Source organism: Oncorhynchus tshawytscha, linkage group LG08, assembly GCF_018296145.1.
Source record: "Oncorhynchus tshawytscha isolate Ot180627B linkage group LG08, Otsh_v2.0, whole genome shotgun sequence".
In the NCBI taxonomy this organism is placed as follows: domain Eukaryota; kingdom Metazoa; phylum Chordata; class Actinopteri; order Salmoniformes; family Salmonidae; genus Oncorhynchus; species Oncorhynchus tshawytscha.
Window position 1 is genome coordinate 22,132,411 of NC_056436.1, and position 27,501 is coordinate 22,159,911.

General features: G+C 42.3%; 2 protein-coding genes across 4 annotated transcripts; one reads left to right on the forward strand and one right to left on the reverse strand.

The window, feature by feature from the left end:
• Positions 1-6,239: 6,239 nt before the first annotated feature.
• On the forward strand, positions 6,240-18,686 carry LOC112256787. 3 transcript variants are annotated; one of them, XM_024430284.2, is made up of 8 exons: positions 6,240-6,330; positions 6,432-6,505; positions 7,904-8,045; positions 14,860-14,926; positions 15,204-15,273; positions 15,397-15,510; positions 15,816-15,905; positions 16,024-18,686. In XM_024430284.2, the coding sequence occupies exons 3-8, from the start codon at positions 7,912-7,914 to the stop codon at positions 17,310-17,312; spliced, it is 1,764 nt and encodes a 587-aa protein (XP_024286052.1). In that variant the 5' UTR covers positions 6,240-6,330; positions 6,432-6,505; positions 7,904-7,911; the 3' UTR covers positions 17,313-18,686. The 3 variants fall into 3 exon arrangements, with proteins under 3 accessions (XP_024286052.1, XP_024286053.1, XP_024286051.1); XM_024430285.2 differs by lacking the exon at positions 7,904-8,045; XM_024430283.2 differs by lacking the exon at positions 6,240-6,330 and having other exon boundaries at positions 6,337-6,505.
• Positions 18,687-24,484: 5,798 nt separating this feature from the next.
• Positions 24,485-27,058, reverse strand: LOC112256786. The gene is made up of 3 exons (XM_024430281.2): positions 25,981-27,058; positions 25,722-25,780; positions 24,485-25,251 (listed from the first exon to the last, which is right to left on the reverse strand). The coding sequence occupies exons 1-3, from the start codon at positions 26,515-26,517 to the stop codon at positions 25,149-25,151; spliced, it is 699 nt and encodes a 232-aa protein (XP_024286049.1). The 5' UTR covers positions 26,518-27,058; the 3' UTR covers positions 24,485-25,148.
• Positions 27,059-27,501: the final 443 nt, after the last annotated feature.

Sequence of the window (27,501 nt, forward strand, 5' to 3'; positions counted from 1 at the left end):
CAAGGCACTTATCCCAAATTGCTCCAGGGTCACCGTCAATAATGGATGATCCCTGGCTGTGACCCCACTTTCCGAGGGTGTCTCATGGGGGAGTGGGATATGCAAAAAACAATTGTCCAATTCACATACTGTATAATACACATTTGTACATGTGTGAAATATGACAAATGTAAGCACCCACCCAATTATTAAAGGGAAAGGGCTGTAATAACTCATTTAAATGACATATAAACCAAAAATCTGACATTTTTCTATTATAATTTGGTTGTGCTTTTATACTGAACAAAAATATAAACCCAACATGTAAAGTGTTGTCCTATGTTTCATGAGCTGAAATAAAAGACCCCAGAAAGGTTCCATATGCACAAAACGTTTATTTTTCTTAAATTGTGTGAACAAATTGGTTTACATCACTGTTAGTGAGCATTTCTTCTTTGCCAAGATAATCCATTCATCTGACAGGTGTGGCACATCAATAAGCTAATTAAAAGGCATGATCATTACACAGATGCACCTTGTTCTGGGGGCTCTCTCCCTCATTCCCCTCTTAATGTCTCTACCATAAGCCTCCTCCAACGTCATTTTTGAGAATTTGTCAGCAACCGGCCTCACAAGCGCAGACCTTGTGTAACCATGCCAGCCCAGGACCTCCACATCTGGCTTCTTCAACTGCAAAATTGTCTGAGACTAGCAATCTGGACAGCTGATGAAACTGAGGACTTTTCCTGTCTGTAATAGACCCGTAATGTGGGGAAAAAATCATTCTGATTTGCTGGGCCAGGCTCCCCAGTGGGTGGACCTGGTTCCCAAGTGGGTGGCCTATGCCTTCCCAGGTCCACTCTTGGCTGCGCCCCTGGCCAGTCATGTGAAATCCATAGATTACAGTCTAATGAGTTTATTTCAATTGACTGATTTCCTTATACGAACTGTAACTCAGGAAAATCCCTCAAGTTGTTGCATGTTAGTGTTATATGTTTATTCAGGACATCTAAAAGTATGTTTACTGCTAAATGTTAGCATATTCTACAATTTTCACAAAGTTGACTTTCTTGTCTGTCTTTGTGATGTCACTGTTGAGAAGTAACCTGATTAATCAGTAGCATGTTGAAGTTGTTGATGTTGTTTTGAGCCGGTTGCTGTGGTACCCGTGCTTGATAGGAAAAAGGCACAATGTATGCCAGAGCATACCATGTAGAGATCATGTACAACTCTTATTGTGTTAACAATGTTTTTGGCAAAGCAACACCTCAAAAAACGCTACCTAACTCAGTATGTCACAGCGTTTCCCAAACTCGGTCCTCGGGACTCCAAGGCATGTTTTGTTTTTTTGCCGTAACACTACACAGCTGATTCAAATGATCAAAGCTTAATGATTAGTTGATTATTTGAATCAGCTGTGTAGTGCTAGGGCAAACAATAAAATGTGCACCCCTTGGGGTCCTGGCTGCCCTGTGCATGCTGCTGCTTTGCCAAACTCTGTTACCGCCGCCCGTACCCGCTCCGCCGCAAGCTATTCCAGGTTATGAAAACCGGTCTGGCGTACATGCAAACTTCAGTCCCCTGGCCAGCAGTACCTAGGGAGATGACTCTGCTATGACCCCACACACAATTCAGGTGTGAGAGAGAGAGAGAGAGAGAGAGAGAGAGAGAGAGAGAGAGAGAGAGAGAGAGAGAGAGAGAGAGGGGGGAGAGAGAGAGAGAGAGGCAGGAGAATGAGAGAGAGAGGCAGAGAGAGAGAGAGGCAGAGAGAGAGAGGAGCAGAGAGAGAGAGAGAGAGAGAGAGAGGCAGAGAGAGAGAGAGGCAGGAGAATGAGAGAGAGAGGCAGAGAGAGAGAGAGAGAGAGAGAGAGAGAGAGGCATGAGAATGAGAGAGAGAGAGAGAGAGGCATGAGAATGAGAGAGAGAGAGAGAGAGAGAGAGAGGCAGGGGAATGAGAATGAGAGAGAGAGAGAGAGAGGCATGAGAATGAGAGAGAGAGAGGTGAATGAGAATGAGAGAGAGAGAGAGAGAGAGAGAGAGAGAGGCAGGGGAATGAGAATGAGAGAGAGAGAGAGGCATGAGAATGAGAGAGAGAGAGAGAGAGAGAGAGAGAGAGAGAGAGGCAGGGGAATGAGAATGAGAGAGAGGGGCAGGGGAATGAGAGAGGGGGCAGGGGAATGAGAGAGGGGGCAGGGGAATGAGAGAGGGGGCAGGGGAATGAGAGAGGGGGCAGGGGAATGAGAGAGGGGGCAGGGGAATGAGAGAGGGGGCAGGGGAATGAGAGAGGGGGCAGGGGAATGAGAGAGAGGGGAGGGGAATGAGGGAGAGAGAAAGAGGGGGATGAGGGAGAGAGGGGCAGGGGAATGAGAGAGAGGGGCAGGGGAATGAGAGAGAGGGGCAGGGGAATGAGAGAGGGGGCAGGGGAATGAGAGAGGGGGCAGGGGAATGAGAGGGGGGCAGGGGAATGAGGGGGGGGATGAGGGAGAGAGAAAGAGGGGGATGAGGGAGAGAGAAAGAGGGGAATGAGGGAGAGAGAAAGAGGGGAATGAGGGAGGGAGGGGGGAGAGAGAGAGAGAGGGAGGGGAATGAGGGAGAGCGAGAGACAGAGAAAATTGAGGTTGACGAGAGGATTGGCTATGCAGACGCTCATTGACATGCGCGAGCAGTGTGGGTGCAATGATTGAATAACATGTATGTGTACATTTATTTTGCAATGCAAGCGGTGTGGTCAGTATTTTAGAAAATGCTGAAATGGTTGAAAAGGTTGTTTAATTTGTAGTGTGCACCTTTGGCCGCAGGGAGGCAGTGTCTACTGTCATTACTATCTACTGCAGCGAGCGTTGTGAAGCAAATATAAATTATTTTTCACCAAGAACAATGATTCTGTGACTATACTTGGCACTGGCTACCCCTCGGTTTATTCCTATGTTCCTGCCTGTCTCGGGAGTTTGTATTAGCCACTGTGCAATGCTTGCTCTTTGTGGTTTTAAGCTGGGTATCTGTAAAGCTCTTTGTGGTTTTAGGCTGGGTATCTGTAAAGCTCTTTGTGGTTTTAGGCTGGGTATCTGTAAAGCTCTTTGTGGTTTTAGGCTCGGTATCTGTAAAGCTCTTTGTGGTTTTAGGCTGGGTATCTGTAAAGCACTTTGTGGTTTTAGGCTGGGTATCTGTAAAGCTCTTTGTGGTTTTAGGCTCGGTATCTGTAAAGCTCTTTGTGGTTTTAGGCTGGGTATCTGTAAAGCTCTTTGTGGTTTTAGGCTGGGTATCTGTAAAGCTCTTTGTGGTTTTAGGCTGGGTATCTGTAAAGCTCTTTGTGGTTTTAGGCTGGGTATCTGTAAAGCTCTTTGTGGTTTTAGGCTGGGTATCTGTAAAGCTCTTTGTGGTTTTAGGCTGGGTATCTGTAAAGCACTTTGTGGTTTTAGGCTGGGTATCTGTAAAGCACTTTGTGGTTTTAGGCTGGGTATCTGTAAAGCTCTTTGTGGTTTTAGGCTGGGTATCTGTAAAGCTCTTTGTGGTTTTAGGCTGGGTATCTGTAAAGCACTTTGTGACAACTGTTGATGTAAAAAGAGCTTTATAAAATACATTTGATTGATTTACTATGTTTCTCCTCTACAACATTCTAGCTTTGCCTCAAACACACAGCCACTGTATTAACCTCTCACATAATGGTACACTGACACTAGATGGGGCAGCTGCAAAGTCAGAACGGTCTATATTGTAAAAATGAATGAAAGCTTCTTGGTCTTAATTTAAGGTTAGGGTTAGGCATTAGGATTAGCAGTGTGGTTAAGGTTAGGGTTAAAATCAGATTTTATGACTTTGTGGAGCTGCCTCCAGGTCTAGATTCATGACAATAAATGCCAACCTGCACACTGTCTTACATAATGACACTGGGCTTTTACTGCTTTTAAAGATTTACTTACTTTTCACTGCTGTAAGCACAGTGCAACAATACTTAATGAATTTGTTGCACTGTTTTAAGAGTAAGACTTTCCCAGTAATAAAAACACTAATGTAAGGGTTGAATGTAAAGTGTTTCATAAAATTACAATATCTGTGCAGGTCTTAACATACAAAATATACATAAACTTAACGTAATAAAGTTGAGCTGTGATAGTTGTGATTCTGAAAGCTAAAGGCAGACATGTTAACTCTTATCAGGAAGGTGATAAGGGTGAGAGAAAGGGATAAAGCATGCTAGAATATGACAAGTGTGTCACATTGAGTGTGAAAGAGAGAGTTGGGAATGAGGAAGTAAAGTTCAAAAGTAACTTGCTGCTGAGTGACACATGGAATCAGATATCAGTGAGAAGCGAACAGTGAGACAGAGACAGAGAAAGTTACTGTGACAGAGACAGACAAAGAGGGAGAGAAGTGGGGGCTGTAGTGTACCATATATAAATAAAATCAGATTTTATTAGTCACATGTTCTTAGTGCCAGCATTGGTCTGTGGTGGTATGTAAGACAGCTACGAAAAATACAGATGAAAGCTCTCTAGGTAGATAGTGTGGTCTACAGTTTATCATGAGATACTCTACCTCAGGCGAGCAAAACCTTGAGACTTCCGTTGATATCATGCACCAGCTGTTGTTTACATATATGCATAGTCCGCCACCCCTTGTCTTACCAGACACCGCTGTTCTATCCTGCTGATACAGCGTATAACCAGCCAGCTGTATGTTAATAATGTCGTCGTTCAGCCACTACTCCGTGAAGCATAAGACATTACAGCTTTTAATGTCCCGTTGGTAGTTTAATCTTCCTCGTAGGTTGTCGATTTTATTTTCCAATGATTGCACGTTAGCTAGAAGAATGGAATTCGCCTACGAATTCTCAGAAGGCAGCCCGACCTCCGTCCTCTTTTTCTCCATCGTCTCTTCACGCATATTAGGGGGATGTGGGCCTGTTCTCGGGAAAGCAGTATGTCGTTCATGTCGGGCTCGTCGTACTCGTTAAAGGAAAGAAATCTTCTGCCGTTTGACATTGACATGGCACATTTGGGTGAGGAGGTGTCGCTCTCTGACCATCTGTGACAAGGTCAGAGGTCAAGCTGTCTGACCCTGCAAAAGATTTTTAATCTGTGAGTAATAATTTCTCTTCACCTGTGTTAGTCTTTTTTTACGTGTGTGTGCTTGTGGACCTTTGTGTGAATACTGTATATACTCCATGAACACTGTCTATTCTTGTTCGCATTTTAAATCTCCTCAAACTGTCGTGTCATACACAATATCAACTGGTATCTCCTTTCTCTCCCTCTATCATCTCAGTGGCACACACAGCTGGGGTCACAACACACTTCGCACCACCAGTGATCAAGGGTTAAACGTCAGTTGGCGGCTGCTGTGCACTGATAAAATAGTTGTCAGTTTGATATCATTCTACAGTAACCACTTATCTGTCCCAAATGCATGCACAGCAAGAGATACTTTGTCGGTCTTGTACGAGAACATCAACAACCGCTTGATCATAATTCCCAAAACACGAGACGCACAACAAAACAAGAGCCTCTTGAAAGAGATGAATGAAAGAAAGAGAGAGAAAGATGGTGTGTTTTTTAGATTACAGCCTTCAGTCTGTACAGTGAAAGTTAGTCATGTCCCTTTAACACGTACAAATGGCAGTATTGTTCAGTATTTGCCCTCTGTCCTGTGTGGCTGTCAATGAGTAAACTGTCTGGCTTTCGAGGAGGGAGGATTCTGTTTCGATACAGTGGTGCGGTCACATTGTGAATTGTAAGATTGCCTTAGGCTACAGTCAAAGCTTTAGGTGTCAGGGAATACCTGTTCATTAACATTGTTCTTTGAAGTGGGCGTTTTTTGGTGTGGTCGAAACAACCTGCTCCTTGTGCAAGCATGCAGGATGTGTGTGTAAGGATTACAGTATTTGCTCATGGGTTACATGGACAAAATGTTACATTTCAATATTATTTAAATATTTATCTGCAATACACTGTATGTTGTTTGGATTTGGTGATTGTTTGGATTATTCCCATCAGGGGTGTAATCATTAGTCCAAACTGTTGAAAACAGTTGTGTTTTACAACAAAAACTTTATATTTTACAAATGTATGTAGGTCCTTCCCCATTTTGTTCCCTTTGTTTTGTTTGGTTCTGTTTGGTTCTGTTTTGTTCCTAGAGAATACACCCCAGGTACAGAGCGAGGAGTAAAACAAGCGCCCTAATTTTTATGATCTTATATCATCCTATAAAAATGTGTTTCAATGAACAGCATCCCATTTTGATTGGCTCAAATCAATGGGTCATTGATTGGCAGTGGCACTGAGACTCCTCCCACCAGGTGAAAGTGTTTCAGAGAACACAGAATGGAACTGACATTAGGTCACACTTGGAATGGTAGTATAGAATATAAACCATCTTAATGATATCAGTTGTCAGATGTTTATTTGATCTGAATGTTAATAACTGAGTATTTTTCTTTCTGCTATTGGACACAGGATGTTGACAGATGGCCTTGGGTTATGCGTTTGATTGGATTGTAACAGTCGAGGTTATCCCTGTGAATCACGAGGTAAGTTATTTTGTATGAAATACTGTAGCTTTGTTACAAGCGATCTGTAGAAGCCATGTATATAATGAACATTTTCATTTGTTTTACTTTGATTAGAATGATTTGCACACTGCATTTACCTACAGGCATTGTTTTTGCTGCTATCATAATCACTGATTGAGCAAGTGCAGTAAGTGATTGGAAAAGGCAGCTACTCTTACATAATCATCAGTAAGTGGTGTATTTGATGTGGTCCGGGAGTTAATGTGTGACAGGACTGTATTGTTGTCTCTGCTCTCATAATTACAGGCTTATTTGTTGGATTGTATTCCAGCAATCTTCAGTGCCCTCTTGTTTGTGCAGTGAATCTGTCTATCCTGTCCTTATTTTTGTTCATGTGCACGTTTATTCTTTTAGGCCCATCTTCAATTTGTATATATATATATATATATTGGTGCTGAATTACTGCCAGCAATATAAATCCCTCACTATTTTGTTTAAAATAGTGGCAATGTTTTTGGTGTCTTACCATCTACTGTAAGGGGCTAAGCAGGCCTCTCACCCTCAAGTGCATAAGCAAGCAGCCAACACCTCCTTAAGTAGATATGGGTGCAGACAGAGGGTTTTGCATGACAATAGGGTGATTCCTTACTAAACTAGGGCAAAAAAGTCTGTTTCATTTGGAAAAATAATTGACATTTGTATCCGGAATGTTGAAATGCCTGTAGAGTATATTATGTTCACCAATTTATTAAAAATAAGCCAACTTTTTAAATATATTATGTTTATATTTTTCAATATTCATGACTTACTGTAAGGAAATTTTCATTGAAATCAAAATACTACTCCTGTTAGAGCAAGAGGTAAATCTTCACATGACACCAATTTTTGCTTTGTAGCAGCTACAGGTGAACCATTATTGAGTTTTAGAGGAAGCCTGGGTAAGGCCAGATGTCAGAAATATGTCAACTTTTATTATTTCTTAATTATGCTTTTAGATCTGTCAACAATCCTTCATCCAAAGGACCATTATTGGATTACATTTGGTGAAAATCCTCAAAACATGGTATTTTTGTCCTATAGCTTCGTAAGGAATCACCCAATGAGAATTTAGTCAACATTGTGAATATACAAAACTCTAAACATTCTTTTAATAATATTATGTGCAAACTGTACATGGGTAGGGTGTAGCTAAATCCTCTGTGTACAAATAAGAACTCTGTTTTGACAACTTTTCTTTGATCATGTAACCATAAATGTGTCCATAAGAACATATTGACATCATCAATCCAACTATAAACAAACTAAACACATATTTCAGTAGATGAAACGCTTGTATGTCAACCAAGCACACGAAAGCATGTATTCACTTACCCACTTTCTCTCTACCTCGCTCACTAACGTGTCCCCCTAAAACAGCAGTTGCCATGGTGCAGGTCAGAGAGGTCATGGGGCCATGGGCAGCTCCAGGGTTGGGGTCATTCTCTTCAGATTTCGTCATGTTCTCTCTGCTCTTCCTCCTCCTCTCCATCATCCTCGCCCTCTGCACTAACTGTAGAAGGTCAGTGATCAACTATTTTGCATTTCTAAAGGAACATATTTTGTTGCATAAGAGAGAGCATTTGATGCCTGAGTATATGATCATACATGGTAGGCGAGAGAATACACATACCTTCAAACACTGCATTCCATGCATGATTTGATAGTGTCAGTGCAACAGTTCACACTCCACCTTCCCTCACGAAACTATACCAACAACAAAATACCATGATTTTTGGGGATTTTCACTAAATTGTATCCATAGAAGGGTCCTTTGGTGGCAGGATTGTTGACCTGTATTTGACATTTGTATCTGGAAGCATAATTGAGAAATAATTCATCAAAGTCTGCATATTTATGACATTTTGGCCTAATCCAGGCTTCCTTTAGCTGTTATGTTTAATCTGTAGGTGCTACAAAGAAAAAGTTGGTGTCACATGACGCTTTACCGCTTGCTCTGTAGTATGAGTAGTATTTTCATTTCAATAACACATTTCTTACATGCATTTATCAATATAAATAATATAATCATGAATATTGAAAATATAAATGCATTTGAATAATTTTTCAATATATTGTTGACCATAATATACTTTACATATCAAAGTTCCAGAGGGTGATCTCTGCTACTTTTAGTTATCACCGTGACTACCTATAGCTCCATGACCCCGGCCACAGCAAAGTTTGATACTAGCCTATGATAGATTTCATGGCTAGAGAGAGACTGTCAAAGAATACAGCAAAGAGTTGCTGTTTTGAGTGAGTTCATGTCTAAGTTTTATTCAGCACTGTCAACACTGTTTTTATTCAACACTACTACAAAACATAAAACCAGCTTCTCTCTACTTCTGCTTGCACTGCAGCTGCAATGAATGAGTAGCCGATAGCCCTGCGGTTGTATTATTATTATTAGCAGCTAGTCCTGTCTATTTTTATATAGAGTGAAAGTTTCCTCTATCTGGTCATAGGAACAACATGAATTTGTTCCTGAGGCAGATGTGGTGTGACTAGAGATTCGCCAGCAGGTGGAAGACTGTCCCCTCTTTCTGGTCAGCCTTGCTGGAGGAAAGGAAGGAGAGAGTGGGACTGTGAGAGGCAGGTCCTCTGCTTCCCTCTCTGCTGAGACTAATGCTGTGTTCAAAACAACTGGGAACTCAGAAATCTCAGACTTCCAACTTCAGTGAGTTCAAGATCACTGGGAACTCAAGAGGAAAAAAAAAAACTAAATACAACTGAGAAACATTGTTTTGAACTGTCATCCAACTCGGAAACTCTGGCATCTTTCTTGAGCTCTTTCCAACCTGAAGTTCACTGACGTCATTTTTTTCCAAATTCCCAGTTGTCTTGAAAGCACCATGATCATCAGCGACAGGTACTTACACTATATGTACAAAAGTATGTGGACACCCCTTAAAATTAGTGAATTTGGCCATTTTAGCCACACCTGTTGCTGGAAGGTGTATAACATTGAGCACACAGCCATGCAATCTCCACAGGGAAGCATTGGTAGTAGATCGGCCTTGCTGAAGAGCTCAATGACTTTCAATGTGGCACTGTCTTAGGATGCCACCTTTCCAACAAGTCATTTTGTCAAATTGCTACCCTGCCAGAGATGCCCCGGTCAACTGTAAGTGCTGTTATTGTGAAGTGGAAATGTCTAGGAGCAACGGCTGCGAAGTGGGTCTCAAGCTCATAGAATGGGACCGTCGAGTGCTGAAGCGTGTAGCCTGTAAAAATCGTCTGTCCTCGCTTGCAACACTCACTACTAAGTTCCAAACTGCCTCTGGAAGCATCGTCAGCTCAAGAACTGTTCGTCAGGAGCTTCATGAAATTGGTTTCTATGGCCGAGCAGCCGCACACAAGGCTAAGATCACTATGTGCAATGCCAAGTGTCGGATGGGTGGTGTAAAGCTCGCCGCCATTGGCCTCTTGAGCAGTGGAAACGTGGTTTGGACTAGGCCCCTTAGTTCCAGTGAAGGAAAATCTTAATGCTACAGTATACAATAACATTCTAGACGATTCTGTGTTTCCAACTTTGTGGCAACAGTTTGGGGAAGGCACTTTCCTGTTTCAGCATGAGAATGCCCTCGTGCACAAAGTGAAGTCCATACAGAAATGGTTTGTCGAGTTTAGTGTGGAAGAACTTGACTGGCCTGACCTCAACCCCATCGAACACCTTTGGGATGAATTGGAATGCCGACTGAGAGCCAGGCCTAATCGCCAAACATCCATTCCCAACCTCACTAATGCTCTTGTGGATGAATGCTGCGGGGACTTGTTTCCAATGTTCCAACATTTTAGATGAAAGCCTTCCCAGAAGACTGGAGGCTGTTATAGCAGCAAAGGGGAGACCAACTTCTTATGAATGCCCATGATTTTGGAATGAGATGTTCGACAGGCAGGTGACCACATACTTTTGGTCATGTAGTGTACCATCAGTCCCGTAACAAATTTTAATAATTCGCTTTATGCTCAGCTGTGCCTCGCAAGTGCTACACCAACTGATCTATTTTGTTCTCAAAGTTAGACTTGCTTTTTGTCTGCAAAAGCAATCTTGACTCAAAGTTTGACCACTGCTGTAGAGTATTTTACGTTCAATACACTGAGTGGAAAAAAAATTAGGAACACCTTCCTAATATTGAGTTGCACCCCTTTTTGAACAACCTCAATTCGTTGGGGCATGGACTCTACAAGGTGTCAAGCGTTCCACAGCGATGCTGGCCCATGTTGACTCCAATGCCTCCCACAGTTGAAGACTGCACTGGGCCTTTAAGACTCCATAATGCTCCAAGGTCATTTTCCTGTGTTTTTACATTTCAACACTGAGGATGGAATAGTACTGTGAAAATTATGATAATTCCCATTTAGTGTAAGAGCTGTTTTAATGAGACCACCTGAATTTCAGCCTATTTTAGTGTGCCTAGTGACATCACCAGGTGGTAAATGAGTTGGTAGACCAATAAGAAAGAGATCGAAACCTCTGCCGATACAGCTGGTTTTCAGTTTTCCCCTCCACACTCGCACCACTCCCAGACATTCCTGACTAACTTCTTGCTTGAGAAATTACTCTTTGCTGAGAAGGTATTTTTGTTTTTCATTTCCATTTTTAATTGAAAACAATCACTGTAAGGTACTTAATTGTTATCCAGAAATGATTTGATATTAAGAACTACTGCATTGAACCTTTAAAAAAAAGAATTACGGTTGGGTCATGTGCAGCAGCACTCTGTATTGATGGTTACTTGTGCCAGACGTTGTCAGGTTGAAACATAACCAACCTTCATCTATGTTGTGAAGTCTCACACAACTCTGCTTTGCACTAGACCAGTGGTTCTTAACCTTGTTGGAGGTACTGAATCCCACCAGTTTCATATGCGCATTTACCGAACCCTTCTTAATTGGAAAAATTAAATATAATTTTTTTCAAATTCAAAACATAGGTATATATTTTACTGGTGCACAAAATCGAGTTGAAGGCTGGATTTTGCCGGGCTTGAAATCAGATCCGCAACTACTTGAGCCAAGATGTCGTTGCTCATGTCCTCTATTCTGTCACTGATGGTGTCATTTGAAATAGGAATTTGGGATAACTTAACTTCAGCCTCTTTTCCCAGCATGATATTTGCCATCTACAACACAGCTGGTTTTATGAGTGTTTCACCAATGGTGTGTGGTTTGCCCTGCTTTGCGATCAGGTAAGCAACTTCGTACGATGCTGTGAGGATCGGTTTGTTGATGGCTACAAAGCCGAGAACAGGCAGAGTAGCCTTTTCATCGAATCTGGCTCTCTTCACCTTGAATTCAGTGAGCGTTGTGTTCTTGTATTTTCCATCTCCATGCAGCTTAAGGAAGTGTTCTCTTAGTTTTGCCGGTGCTAGACTAGAATTGCTCAACTTGGCATTGTAAATCATGCAGTTAGGACGCTGACTCCCATCACGGTCCGTTGTACATGTGAATCCATATTGTACATATTCGTCCGACCACTTTCTTTTTTTGCTCGACATAGTAAGTATGAAGGGATTAAAATATTAAGGAAGAAATCACAAGACGTACCATCACGACAGTCACAAGTCGACTACTGAGTGCACCAAATTCCCTGCAGCACAGATAGGCCAAGCGATGTAGCGTGATCACCTGCAGCCAATGATGAGACTGACTCACCAAAACCCTGGGGTTCAATCGAACCCAGGTTATGAACCACTGCACTAGACTAACTATGTCCAAAATGATCCTATTTAGACTACTTTGTAGTCAGTGGAAATACTGATACCAAAGGCTGTTTTCTAAATGGGAAGTTGCTCTTCAACCCCCTAAGGTCGATGCCCTTGCGGAAATCTAATTAACATAGTAATAAAAATCTGTCTGTTTAAGCTAGATGTTTTTTTTGCATTGGATACATCTGTCCACTGCATGCGCCTGTCGCACTTCCGCAGTGAAAGGTGACAGAGCTAGAGCGGTGTTTGTCAGACCATGAGACATCCCAAAAATCAGTCTTCTCACAATTGTCTGTAGCGTCCGATTTGGCCTACTAATTATGACCCATCTATGGACCAATGAGACTCTAATGAACACAATCTTCTTCTGCGTCTTGGGAACTGTCTGAAGTAGGTACAGCCGATCTGCCAACCTTCTGTAGCATCTGAACAGTTTTGGCTACACACTAACATGACCCCATCTGTGGTAAGGGATGTCAGTTGCTTTGCTCTAGGATGCCCACAGGCTTCCCAAAACTTGTCTGAAGGTCCCCCGGTACCAGCTGCAAAAATGTATGAAGTACAGTGCATTCAGAAAGTATTCAGACCCCTTGACTTAATCCATATTTTGTTACAATTCAGTCTTATTCTAAAATTGATTAAATTAATGTTCATCAATTTACATGCAGTACCCCGTAATGACAAAGCGAAAACAGGATTTAAGAAATGTTTGCAAATGTATAAAAAAAAAACTTATGTAAATAAGTATTCAGACCCTTTGCTGTGAGATGTGAAATTGAGCTATGTTGCATCCTGTTTCCATAGATCATCCTTGATGTTTCTACAACTTCATTGGAGTCCACCTGTGGTAAATTAAACTGATTGGACATGATTTGGAAAGGCTCACACCTGTCTATTCAAGGTTGCACAGTTGACAGTGCATGTCAGAGCAAAAACCAAGCCATAAGGTTGAAGGAATTGTCCGTAGAGCTCCGAGACAGGATTGTGTTGAGGCACAGATCTGGGGAAGGGTATCAAAAAATGTCCGGAGCATTGAAGGTCCCCAACAACACAGTGGCTTCCATCATTCTTAAATGGAAGAAGTTTGGAACAACCAAGACTCTTCCTAGAGCTGGCTCCCCGGCCAAACCGAGCAATCGGGGGAGAAGGGCCTTGGTCAGGAAGGTGACCAAGAACTCGATGATCACTCTGACAAAGCTCTAGAGTTCCTCTGTGGAGATGGGAGAACCTTCCAGAAGGTCCACCATCTCTGCAGCACTCCACCAGTCATGCCTTTATGGTAGAGTAGCCAGACTGAAGCCAGTCCTCAGTAAAAGGCACACAGCCAATTTTGGAGTTTGCCAAAATTACATTAAGACTCTCAGACCATGAGAAACCAGATGATCTAGTCTGATGAAAACAAGATTGAACACTGGTCTGAAGGCCAAGTGTCACGTCTGGAGGAAACCTGGCACATCCTTACAGTGAAGAATGTTGGGCAGCATCATCCTGTGGGGAAGTTGTTCAGCGGCAGAGACGGGAGACTAGTCAGGATAGAGGGGGAAAATGAACAGAGTAAAATATAGAGAAATCTGGGATGAAAACCTGATCAAGACCTCAGACTAGGGCAAAGGTTCGCCTTCCAACAGACGGAAGCCACCCTAAGCACACAGCCAAGACAAAGCACACAGCCAAGACAAAGCACACAGCCAAGACATTGCAGGAGTGGCTTCAGGACAAGTCTTTGAGTGGCCCAGCCAGATCCTGGACTTGAACCCGATCGAACATCTCTGGAGAGGCCTGAAAATGGCTGTGCATCTTCCCGTCCATCCTGACAGAGATTGAGAGGATCTGCGGAGAAGAATGGGAGAAACTCTCCAAATACAGGTGTGCCAAGCTTATAGCATCATACCTAAGAAGACTTGAGGCTGAAATCGCTGCCAAAGGTGCTTCAACAAAGTTCAGAGTAAAGGGTCTGAATACTTATGTAAATGTGATATTTTTAATACATTGGCAAACAATTCTTAACCTTTTTTTTTGCTTTGTCTTTATGGCATGTGTGTGTGCTGAGGATTTTTATATATTTTTTTTAATCCATTTTAGAATAAGACTGTAACGTAATAAAATGTCAAGGGGTCTAAATACTTTCCAGATGCTGTGTGTGTAGCTTAGTAGAAGCAGAATGCTCACCACACATCAGTTAATATGGTGGAGAGGTGAGGAGTGATATATGCCAATTAGTAATGAGTAGGATTATTAGGTGGCTATTATGGAAATGCAACCAGGTTGGGAATTTTGCCAGAACACCGAGGTTAACAACCCTACTCGTGCCATGAGAATTTTAATGACCACAGAGTTAGGGGACACGTTTAACATCCCATCCCAAAGATGAATGTGCAATGTCCCCTTCACTACCCTGGGGCATTGGGATCTTCTTAGATTAGAGGGGATAGTGCCTCCTACGGGTCCTCCAACACCACTTCCAGCAGCATCTGGTCCTCCATCCAGGGACTGACCCTGCCTACCTTCAGAGGCAGGCCAGCACTGGGATGAAGGGTGGTATGCTGCTGGCTAAGCACACTGAAAGCATTGGTAGATAGCTCTTGTACAAGTTCTGATTCTCTAGTTTGTGTTGTTCCACAGGCATTCCTTTACGCTCCGGGATGGTGGTGAGGAGGTGGACAGAACCCAGTCACAGCTGGTCAGAGTGGTGAGAGATGGGCCAGGCAACAACAATGATGACAGCTATGTCCTGTCCAGGGTTACACTTGGGGTGGGGGTAGGCACTCAGAAGTCAGTTAGATTGGAGTTAGGGAGATGCGGAGGAAGCAAGGAATGAGTAGAAGGGACAAGAGGGCGCAACGGGAGGGATGCAATGGATGGAATCCTATTGAGTACTTTGTCTAGAGACCAGTGATGAGAGATGGGTTATTCTGAACCCAGTATAGCTGTGATGTCATTTGCTGATGATGATATTTGATTGACAGGTGAAGCTAGAGGATGCCCTGGCCGCCAGGGAGAACCCAATGATCAATGACATCAGAAAAGATGAGAGTGGTGGGAAACCCAACTGTTCTACTTTTTAAAAAAACTTTTTTTCAGTTATCTAATTACAACGAGCAGAGAGGAGAACTGGTTGTTTTACGGTGTGTGTTCGGTTTTCATCTCCTCCTTGGTTAGATTTCAGTCCCAGACCTGAGGAGAGTGTCATTGGTGTCCCAGAGCAGCCTCCTGCTGATCAGGATGTCACCTGGTTGAAACCCTGGAGGAGCCACAGGGAGGCACCTGATCAAGGTGCTACCTTCACCAATCTCTTTTTCACTCTCTAAGTTCCTCTCCCTCTGTATTTCTTACATGTGTCTGGTTGCATCCCAATCTCGCCTACCTCCCAATATGTTCACTTCCCTTCACTGACTTGAAAGGAAATTACTGGCATACGGAATATTGATATAAACTCCCTTGCCTCCACCAATCCAATGCTATTAGATTTGTGGGAAGTAGAACAAGTGATTTTTTTATTTATTAGAAAAAGTCATATTATTGGGACACAGCACAAGTGTAGTGGGTGAGTTTAACATGTGTGTTTTGATGCCCTGCAGGTGATTCTCCAAGTGCCTTGCAGATTGCCAACAGAACCCCCCTGGCCATGACGGTTATATCTCCTTCGCCTCCCACAACCGTCGACATTGGTAGGCTATCACAAATCACCCATGTGCATTTCCTCAAACTAATGGGGCTCAATCTCTTTGGCCAAGCTTCAGGTTAAGTGAAACTTCTCAATTATTTACTACTTCTCTCACTTTATAGGTGACCTGAGTGATGTCCTGAACTTCACACCTGAGCTCCACTTTATCCCAGCCCCCGTTGCCATGGTAGAAGTCGACACCCCCCTTGAATCTTTATCCCCACCTGTCTATTCAGAGGACACCCTAGCTGCCACCATCGTGAGCAGCTTTGAACCTGTTGATGTCCCCATAATGAGCAGCTTTAACCCTGTTGCTGTCCCCATCCTTGAACCTGTGGAAGCCCCCATCGTGGATCTCCCCATCATGGATGTCACCATTGTGAACAGCCTTGAACCTCTGCAAGCCCCAATCGTGGATGCACCCATCGTGAGCAGCCTTGAGCCTGTTGAACATGCGGATGCCACTGTCATTAATGACCTTGATATCCTGAATGCTCCAGTTGGCTTAGAGAACCTGGATGCCCCAGTCATCAACAGTCTTGACACACTGGTGCTGGACGCCCTCATTGTAAACAGCCTTGAACCTGTGGACATCCCTGTCATCAATGACCTTGGCACTCCAGATCCCCCAATCGTAAATATTCTTTACACCCTGGAGCTGGATGCTCCCATCATAGATGTCCCCATCGTGGACAGCCTTGCACCTGTGGAATTCCCCACCATGAATGACATTGACCTCCTGGAGGCCCCTGCGGAGTTCAGCTCCAGCTTTAACCCTCAGCTTGAAGTAGAAGTTCATGTGGAGGGTGAGGGCCAGAACCAGGGGCTTTCTCTCTATGTCCGACCCCAGCATACCTATGAGATCATTGGGGAGCCCAATCCTAATGAACACTCTGTGGAAGTGGACCTGGCAACAGCAAGCTCTCAAACCATAGCTGAACTGGTCAATAAATCCACCACACATTCTGACAATGACACAACCACAGTCACTGAGCCAGCGGACCTGGCAAGCCCCGGCTATGAGACTATAGCTGAACTGGTCCAGGATTCGAGTGCAACCACACTGCCTGATGATGACCCTATCACAACCACAGTCACAGAGCCAGGGGATCTGATAACCCCTGAGTATGAAACCATAGCTGAACTGGTCCATAAATTGAGCGCAACCACACTGCCTGACGATGAGCCAATAACAACCACAGTCACAGAGCCAGAAGGGCTTGACCTTACAAGCCCTCTCTCATTGGTAGAGGAGGGTTTCTGTGACAGGGGGTGGAATCCAATGTACGCTAGAGTGAGAAGGAAGCTTAGTAAAAGTACCACCCCACCCCCTGTGCTTCCATCGGAGGATGAGGAACTGGAGGGATTTTCACCTCCATTACCAGAGAGAAGTGGAGAGATGGAGGGATGATAATCGTGAATATCTCATAAGACTTCAAATGTGTGTTACGTCATCAATTATATTTATATAGACTCAGCTGTGTCATTTCTAGATGTAACATGTCTCAGATGATGAAGATAAGGGTTGTACCCAGTCCACATCTTAAACAATCTCATATGAGACAGGTATCTCACTGTCCTATCCTTCACACTATTTCCAGTCCTTTTATTAGCTTAGCATTAAACTCTGTACAATGCTATGCTACATATTCCATAAGGAGGGACCCTAAGCCCAGAGTAGAACTGGGTCACCTAACATGTTCCAGAGTAGGCTTTATGTTAGTAAATACAAACACATTACAGGGTGAAGTGGCAATTATGCAGTAATAAACCATTGAGTGACTAGTTTCTTTTAGATTCATTCAAAAGGGTCCACTTAAGACTCTTTCCCTCTCTAGAATTACAAACCTTATACTTTAATGACAATAGTGGTGCATTCTTAATAAATAATGAATGTATATCAACAAAGTAAATGGACAACATTATGGGCGTGTCCGAATACCCATACTTAAATATTAGGCTTTTTGGGTATGCAAAAATGTGTTATGTGTCATTTCGAAAATGTAGTATGATTTAAGTGCAAGGATGTCATACTAATTTTGGCTTTAAATCCATTAGAATTTGCGTGTAGAGAATGACGAAGGACTCCAGTGGCCAAAAACTTGTTTTATCATGGGCATTGAGGACTTTCACCATTTTGAAGTAGTTAACTGGGTGGGATATATATATATCATATAATTCCATCCAGGTCCAAGGATGGATCAGCCAATGAATTATACTTGTGCGCAAACATTCCATAACTGTTGTGGCAGTAAATCGCCAACCTTGGCTTTATACCTGTTCAGACAACACACTCCGGATGGCAGTATGCAACCTTAGTAAACAAACAAACTGTACTAAAATGTACTACTTTAAAATGGAGATGCCTCAATGGTGCCATAATGGGACAGATACAATGTTGTGTCCTATAACTATCTCTATGAATTTGCTGCACACGATTGAGGAAGATAATTGTCCTTTCACACAAGTATTTGACAACAGCTGATAATCAGAATAGGGGACACGCTCTACAAAAATGTACAAATAGCAGGGAACAAGTGCGTTTAAGCATTCGATGACACCTTTTCAGTATGGCTGAGTGGTATGTTGATATTTGTTGCTTACTGCATACATTTCTACTAAACAGTACATTGTAAATAGTATGTTGTAATATTAGTACACAGTATGTAGTTTTAGTAAATAGTGGGCAAGTAGGCATTTCAATTTATTTATTCAAAGCTTTACAGGCGAGGGGTAAAACCAATAATTTAGAATTTATGTACAATATAAAACAAATATAAATTGTCATTGTCTATTGTCATTATTAGAGCATATAGGCTGAGCAGAATGAAATACAAGAGGACAGATGAAATATACCATTACAATACCACATTGAAATCTGTACCTCATTCATTACAACAATTTAAACACATATCAGAATTCCAATTCAAAATATTGTGGAAGTGCTTCTGTGTGCAGATGCAATTAATTTTTCTCACCACAGTGGGGAAGTACAACTCACTATCTCTTACTGGATTTCTCTCTGTCAGTGGAAAGTGCGATGCCAAAGAATGTGCCACATTCAGCCCCTCTAAAACCCTGCTGAATACTGTGCATTCCTTCTGAGGAAGGGTGGGGACACCGCTAGAACTGTGGTCAGGAAATGAAACTTAAATACACATCCCGAGCACATACCTTTTAAAAGTAGACATTGAGAGAAAAATATTCCTTTTGCTCAAGTATTATAGCATGCTTATAAGCCTTGTTGAAATAAGTGAAGTCTTTGAGCTGTTTCACTCTAGACAACTGGGAAATCGAGAATAAATTAGCTCCGACTGGGAAAATACATTTTGAACGGTCATCCAACTCAGAATTGTAAATCCGGCCTCTTTCTGGAGCTACGACTTGAACATCAATGACTTTATCATGATTCGACCTTGTTTGTTTCCGAGTTCCCAGTTGTTTTGAAAGCAACATAAATCCAGAGAAGGCCAGACTTTTAAATTCGCAACATTAAGACTACAAAACTACAAGGACTTTGCTCAATGCCAAATGTTTTGTAAGACCGAATTGTTTCTGCAGCAATTTTGTGCGCTGACACAATGTTGAATCCCACATTGGAATTGACCACTGGATGATTCTGTCTATTACACATTGACAGACATATCCATGGAGATAATTAATAGTTTATTAGATTGGTTGGTGTCTGTAGCCCTGCATGGTGCTGCAAATGCAGTATTTAATTTATGTATATATATACAGTACCAGTCAAAAGTTTGCACACATCTACTCATTCAGGGGTTTTTCTTTATTTTTGGTATTTTCTAAATTGTAGAATAATATTGAAAACATCAACACTTTGAAATAACACATGGAATCTTGTAGTAACCAAAAAAGTGTTCAAACAAATCAAAAATAAATGTTATATTTGAGATTCTTCAAAGTAGCCACCCTTTGCCTTGATGACAGCTTTGCACACTCTTGGCATTCTCTCAACCAGCTTCATGAGGTAGTAACCTGGAATGCATTTCAATTAACAGGTGTGCCTTGTTAAAAGTTAATTTGTGGAATTTCTTTCCTTTTTAATGCATTTGAGCCAATCAGCTCTGTTAGCCCTATTTGATAAAAGACCAAGTATATATTATGGCAAGAACAGCTCAAATAAGCAAAGATAAATGACAGTCCATCATTACTTTAAGACATGAAGGTCAGTCAATCTGGAAAATGTCAACAACTTTCTTCAACTGCAGTTGCAAAAACCAGCAAGCGCTTTGATTAAACTGGGTTTCATGAGGACCGCCACAGGAAAGGAAGACCCAGTTACCTCTTCTGCAGAGAATAAGTTCATTAGAGTGCACCTCAGATTGCAGCCCAAATAAATGCTTCACAGAGTTCAAGTAAGAGACACATCTCAACATCAACTGTTCAGAGACTGCGTGAATCCAGCCTTCATGGTCGAATTTCTGCAAAGAAACCACTACTTAAGGACACCAATAAGAAGAAGATACTTGCTTGGGCCAAGAAACATGAGCAATGCACATTAGAATGGTGGAAATCTGTCAATTGTTCTGATGTGTCCAAATGTAATTTATTTTGGTTTCCAACCGCTGTGTCTTTGTGAGATGTGGAGTAGGTAAACGGATGATCTCAGCATGTGGTTCCCATCATGAAGCATGGAGGAGGAGGTGTGGAGGTGCTTTGCTGGTGATATTGTCTGTGATTTATTTAAAATTCAAGGCACACAACCATCATGGCTACTGCAGCATTCTGCAGCGATACGCCATCCCATCTGGTTTGCGCTTAGTGGGACTATCATTTGTTTATCAACAGGGCAACGACACAAAACACACCTCCAGGCTGTGTAAGGGCTATTTGACCAAGAAGGAGAGTGATGGAGTGCTGCACATTTTTACTACATGATTCCATATGTGTTATTACATAGTTTGATGTCTTCACTATTATTCTACAATGTAGAAAATAGTACAATTAAAGAAAAACCTTTGAATGATTAGGCGTGTCCAAACTTTTTACTGGTACAGTATATATATATATATATATATATAGAGAGAGCTAGATATGTGTCAATATGGCACTAATCAAGATCTTAAAGTTCCTCTGTGCCCACATCACTAAAGAATTAATTAACATGGTTCACACACACCAACAGTCGCGAAGAAGGCACGACAATGCCTCTTCGATCTCAGGAGACTGAAAATATTTGGCATGGGCCCTCAGACCCTCTAAAAATTCCACAGCTACACCATTGAGAGCATCTTGATTGGCTGCATCACCACTTGGTATGGCAACTGTTTGGCATCTGACCGCAAGGTGCTACAGAGAGCAATGCGTATGGCCCAGTACATCACTGAGGCCGAGCTCCCTGCCATTCAGGACCTCTATACCAGGCGGTGTCAAAGGAAGGCCCTAAAGATTGTCAAAGACCCCCATGTCATAGGCTGTTCTCTCTGCTACCGCACGGCAAGCGGTACCGATCCACCAAGTCTGGAACCAATGTACCCTGAACAGCTTCTACCTCCAAGCCATAATTAGTTAACCAACTAGCTACCCGGACTATCTGCATTCACCCTTTTTGCTCATCACATACACTGCTGCTACTGTTTATTATTTATCCTTTTGCCTATAGTCACTTTACCCCTACCCAGTGTTGTAGTTTATTTTATTTTTTATTTAACCAGGCAAGTCAGTTAAGAACAACTTTTTATTTTCAATGACAGCCTAGGAACAGTGGGTTGGGTTAACTGCCTTGTTCAGGGGCAGAACAACAGATTTGTACCTTGTCAGCTCAGGGATTTGAACTTGCAACCTTCCAGTTACTAGCCCAACGCTCTAACCACTAGGCTACCCTGCCGCCCCAGTACTCAAGACCAAGTCTCTTCATCTAGTCTCTGTGTCCGATACTTATTTATTCGGTCTTGACTTGGTCTCGGACAATGAGGACTTGTAATTTCTTCCTGAGACCTGCTGAGACCAGCCGGGTAAAACCTTCAGATGTTCGGCTCCCATTCAGTCAGCGCATAAAGCCCCTTTGCCAGGCCAAATATCCACCCCCCTTTTATGACAATATCTTATCACCTATCGAAACCAGGGTTTCCTACTTACTATCCTTAATGAACTTTTGTTGAAAAATATCCTCAAACTTTGTCGCGCTTGTCAGAACTTCCTTAATTCGCTGTTAGGGAAGAGTGGGGGGAATGATTTAAAGTTGCGTCCTCACTATTAGTAAGGGGAGACCGGAGGAAATTGTATTTTTATCTATTATAGATCTGTTTGGGTTAGTGATCATTTGTAGAGTGGCTCCCTATTTGCACTCAGCAGGCATTTGTTCACCATTCTGAATGTCTAAAGCAGCCTTTGTTAAAGTATGGGTTGCAGATGTGTTTTTTTTATTAGCAACTTAGTCAGGGACTCAACTTACTGTTGAGAGTTAGAAAATATGCCATTTAGCAGAAGCTTTTATCCAAAGTGACTCACAGTCATGGGTGCATACATTTTATCTATGGGTGGTCCCAGGAATTGAACCACCTACCCTTACAAGCCCCATGTTCTACCAACTGAGCTATAAAGGACCACATATTTCATGTAGAATAGTAGAATACACAAATTTGGTTGTGCACCAGCAGTTTCTCTTTTTATGTTTGTCACTCAACTAGCCATCTCAGCTAACAGATTTTAGATTGGTAAGTTTATTTAGCCAGCTATCTAAACTTGTAGTTATCATGGACGAATACCGACCGGACAAGCAGGGCATGTGCCCATGGGCCCTGACCTACTGGGGGCCCACATTGATTTTGTTAGTCACTCTCACTCAGATATCATATTAACAAGGCATAAGTCATGGCCCAATGTGTAGAATTGCAGGAAATTAGCTTTAAAAATGAAATTTTCTTATCTCTGCCCCATGGCAAAATGAGTAGAATTGCATGAAATGTTTTATAAAAATGATAAATGCTCTCTCCCTCTCATGGCAAAATGTTCAGACTTGCAGAACACGTGCTTTAACACTGCAGCATTTTCTCTCCCAATTGCCGTTGGGAAAGTACCGCACCTACCCCCACCTCTGAAGCGCCCACCTCCACCACGAACTGACGCGAGGGATCGGGAGCTACCTGAGGATGGGAGCCGAAACAAAGCGGCTCTTGAGTTTGGCGAATGCAGCCTCGGCTGTATCGACCACCTGAACTCACTTTGGGGGAAAGGTAAGAGGAGCCTATCTGGAATGTCCTAGAATGGAACGGACTGAAATGTCTGACGCTGAACGTGTTCCTGGAGAGAAGAAGAAAAAACAATGTCAAGGTCACTGGATCAATCATATCAGCACGGATATAGAGTTACTGGGGGTGTTAATCAATCAAATGATATGCACCGTGAATCCAACTTAGTAGACTAATGAATCCAGATGCCAGAGAACCGGGATGAGTCAGGAATTGCTGGAAATTAACTTGATTTATTTTGTCTCTATGCAGTCAAGAGAAAGGCCATCATCATCACTCATTGTGTATTTATTCCTTGTGTTATATATATATTTTTATTTTTATATTTTTCTCTCTGCATTGTTGTTTTTACGAAACATGTGAAAAATACAATTTGATTTGATCAATAGCGGACATGCATAAAGAGTTTGCTATATTGTATAATGCTCTCTATTACTCTTTTTGTATCTGCTTTAGCACAGTAAACTTGATCCCGATTTTAGCTCCAAGATGGCGGCAATTGGAAAAAACTGAAAAGTAGATTGTGCTGATTTATTGGCACATTGAACCATGTATCTTAGTTTAAAGTAACTATCCTGTGAAAATCTCACTTTTAAAAGTTAATATTCTCTTAACTGAAATGTTGTTGACTCATTCTATACTCTTATTTTTGGCCAAAGCATAAATTGGGAAAAAAAAACCCACCTCAAACAGACCGTTTACATTTTTTTTTGCTATTTCCTCATACAGGAACATGCCAGCTGGGAAATCAGCAGTCTACTCGCCTTAACATTTTTAATGAATGGTATATGCCCACACCATTCTGTTGTTGGAGTACGCCCACACCATTCTGTTGTTGGAGTACGCCCACACCATTCTGTTGTTGGAGTACGCCCACACCATTCTGTTGTTGGAGTACGCCCACACCATTCTGTTGTTGGAGTACGCCCACACCATTCTGTTGTTGGAGTACGCCCACACCATTCTGTTGTTGGAGTACGCCCACACCATTCTGTTGTTGGAGTACGCCCACACCATTCTGTTGTTGGAGTACGCCCACACCATTCTGGTGTTGGAGTACGCCCACACCATTCTGTTGTTGGAGTACGCCCACACCATTCTGTTGTTGGAGTACGCCCACACCATTCTGTTGTTGGAGTACGCCCACACCATTCTGTTGTTGGAGTACGCCCACACCATTCTGTTGTTGGAGTACGCCCACACCATTCTGTTGTTGGAGTACGCCCACACCATTCTGTTGTTGGAGTACGCCCACACCATTCTGTTGTTGGAGTACGCCCACACCATTCTGTTGTTAGAGTACGCCCACACCATTCTGTTGTTGGAGTACGCCCACACCATTCTGTTGTTGGAGTACGCCCACACCATTCTGTTGTTAGAGTACGCCCACACCATTCTGTTGTTAGAGTACGCCCACACCATTCTGTTGTTGGAGTACGCCCACACCATTCTGTTGTTGGAGTACGCCCACACCCTTCTGTTGTTGGAGTACTCCCACACCATTCTGTTGTTAGAGTACGCCCACACCATTCTGTTGTTAGAGTACGCCCACACCATTCTGTTGTTAGAGTACGCCCACACCCTTCTGTTGTTGGAGTACGCCCACACCATTCTGTTGTTAGAGTACGCCCACACCATTCTGTTGTTAGAGTACGCCCACACCATTCTGTTGTTAGAGTACGCCCACACCATTCTGTTGTTAGAGTACACCCACACCCTTCTGTTGTTGGAGTACGCCCACACCATTCTGTTGTTAGAGTACACCCACACCATTCCAACACAGAAAAACAGCTTTTTAACATACTTAATTGCCATTTTTTTAAGGAAAATTATCAAATTCATATTGTAGTTAATTATAGGTCCTATTTCGTATAAATCTGGAAACACTGGCCAGTTACTTTAAAAAAAATTGTGGGTAGTGCTAAAACAATAGCATCATATCTGAATTCCTCCATCATTATGCACCTTCACCATTCATTCAAAAAACTAATATTTGGTTGAAAAGTTATCCTGCTATTTTAGTCTCTCCTGTGAGGTCAACTAAACTCTCTCTCTATGGTCTCCATCAGGTCCACTTCTGATCCATCATACAGAATGACAGGCATGGAGAGAGAGGGACCATTGCCATCGTCCAGGACTCTGGGGAGGAACCGATAGATATGTCAATAATTGTAAGAACAATAAAATAACTGTTCAGAGGGGGTTTCAGACATAGCCTGAAGAAATAGGTTGAATGAAACTGTGGACCAAATTCTGATGCGCAAATGGGCTCAGTCAGTGAGCCATAGAGGCAATATATATATATAGCCACGGTCTATTTCCAAATTATTCCAAATTACAATTAGATATGTTATTACAGTCTTTATTTTCAGCATATTTCCGTGTTTTAAATAATATCAATAAATTAGCCACAATAAAACACCTGTTTGTTTCCAAGTTGTTTGCAGACGTGGAACTAATCTGATCAGCCCAAAGCACAATGGCTTGGTATTTTGATATGCTCAAGGTGAATTTGATCTTGCCCGATCTTCAGTTACTACAGAAATCGTGTGTGTGCGACACTGAGCTAAAAATGAATAATTTATGAAAGAGCAGGACAGGCTACTTACGAGTCTGTTTCTGCTCGAGGCACTGACTCCACACAAGCTGACCCCGTTGTCAACAAGTCCTGTTAAGAGTTTTGACAACAGAGTTGGCAGAAAACAATATATTGTTTGCAGATAACTTAAAACATACAAATATTTTAATACGTTACCCATACCACTGGTTAAGTAATTTTAAAACAGGAAATCGTAGATCAACATTCTGTCAATTTGATTATCCTTGTCCATCACCACTGACCAGAAATAGAAAAAATAATATTCTTACATTTTCCTGAGTTCCGCTTGAGAACTGAATCTGTGTATTTTTGCAAAACTGGTTGAAGACCGGGATGCCTTTCTTGTCCTTGACTCCAACAGAACCGTTATCTGGACAACATGCCCCAGGCCCCTCCGACAATTCAGAACTCTGCCAGTGAGGGGTTGAATTGAAAACGCTTTCATTGTGGACTCGACTGGAATAACATAACCCATATGTATTAGACCTTATGAAAGGTTTCGTTTGATACGTTTTCCTCTTGGAACGCAATTCCCGATTGTCATATTCCTGTAGAACTCGATTCAGTTCCACATCAATGTCATCATCCTCTACGGAAAATTCAGAATCGTGTCCTTCACTGTGGCAGTCTTGTTGCGCTCTATTTCGTGACTGACTTAAATTCGTAGATTTAGTTATTTTCAATGGTTTGAACAAGTGTCTTTCCTCTTTCAAAACGTGGACTGTGTTGTCATCTCTTCTGAATGAGTTCATCTCGTTGACACTGGCAGGAGCAACCTTCTTTCCTCGACTACTACCGCTACCCATGTTGTTGTTGTTGTCCCTTGGCACCAGGCTGTAAAAATTTACAAGGCACAGCAAAGGCACGCTCCCATTTCCAGTTCGCGTTGGCCCCCCACCAAGAAATCTAAGAACTCAGAAGTGAAACATTAACTTGTCTCCACGCAGTAGCTCGTACAATAATTAGGCTCATTTATGCACGGGATGAAAGCAGTCATTCTCTCTGTGGCACAATGGAATCATTAAAAAAAACGAAATCTAAAAATGTGTGGCAGAATAGCCGCCTAGATTAGAGTCCTCTGAGTACCGAGAGGGCATTTGGTGAAACTTTCCAAATGTTATTGTGTTCCTCTGAGGTCCATGACGTCTCCATCCATTTAAGGACACGGTCTAAAAGCGCACTGTTTACAATCCTACAATTGCATCGCCGAGAGTCGTCACCATCAGAAGTTCTGTAGATAGACTTCTAGCCCACTGTAAATCTTTTACGGTGCCTGCCTGAGTCTCATGGGTGTCCGGATGAGAACAGCTGGACTGGACCGAGACGCTCAATAACAACCGCTCACAATCCTATGGCGAGGAGACTGAAAACTCCTCCCTCTCCATCACGTTTTATAGAGGACAAATAAGATACCGCACAGTTAGAAAATTCCAGTTGGATAAAACCCCTCCTTTTAAAAATTGTTTTTCAACTTTTCTAAGTAGCCAACACAGACCTACAGCGAAGTTGATAACCTCACCTCTAAATTGGCTTATAAACATGAATAGCCAACAATTCTGAAGCAATTGATTGTTTTATTCCAAAACTTCAAAAGAAAAATGTATATCTTGATCAAATGAGTTGCAGTGGAAAACGTGACATGAGAAAAGTCCATGTAACTGAACGGCATTACCTAAGAGGAAGCTATAGCCAAACAGATGCTACCCACCAGTGGTCCTGACTCTTTTCCTAACTCGGAGCACAATACAATGGGGATGATTAGTGACAAAAAGAATGGAGCAATTAGTTTG

Coding starts and splice junctions, on each gene's coding strand:
- LOC112256787 (XM_024430284.2), top strand. CDS start 7,912: ATGGTGCAGGTCAGAGAGGTCATGGGGCCATGGGCAGCTCCAGGGTTG. Junction 14,927..15,203: donor AGTCACAGCTGGTCAGAGTG/GTGAGAGATGGG, acceptor TTTGATTGACAG/GTGAAGCTAGAGGATGCCCT. Junction 15,511..15,815: donor CAGGGAGGCACCTGATCAAG/GTGCTACCTTCA, acceptor GATGCCCTGCAG/GTGATTCTCCAAGTGCCTTG.
- LOC112256786 (XM_024430281.2), bottom strand. CDS start 26,517: ATGGGTAGCGGTAGTAGTCGAGGAAAGAAGGTTGCTCCTGCCAGTGTC. Junction 25,781..25,980: donor CAAGCGGAACTCAGGAAAAT/GTAAGAATATTA, acceptor AACTCTTAACAG/GACTTGTTGACAACGGGGTC. Junction 25,252..25,721: donor CCTCGAGCAGAAACAGACTC/GTAAGTAGCCTG, acceptor GTTCCTCCCCAG/AGTCCTGGACGATGGCAATG.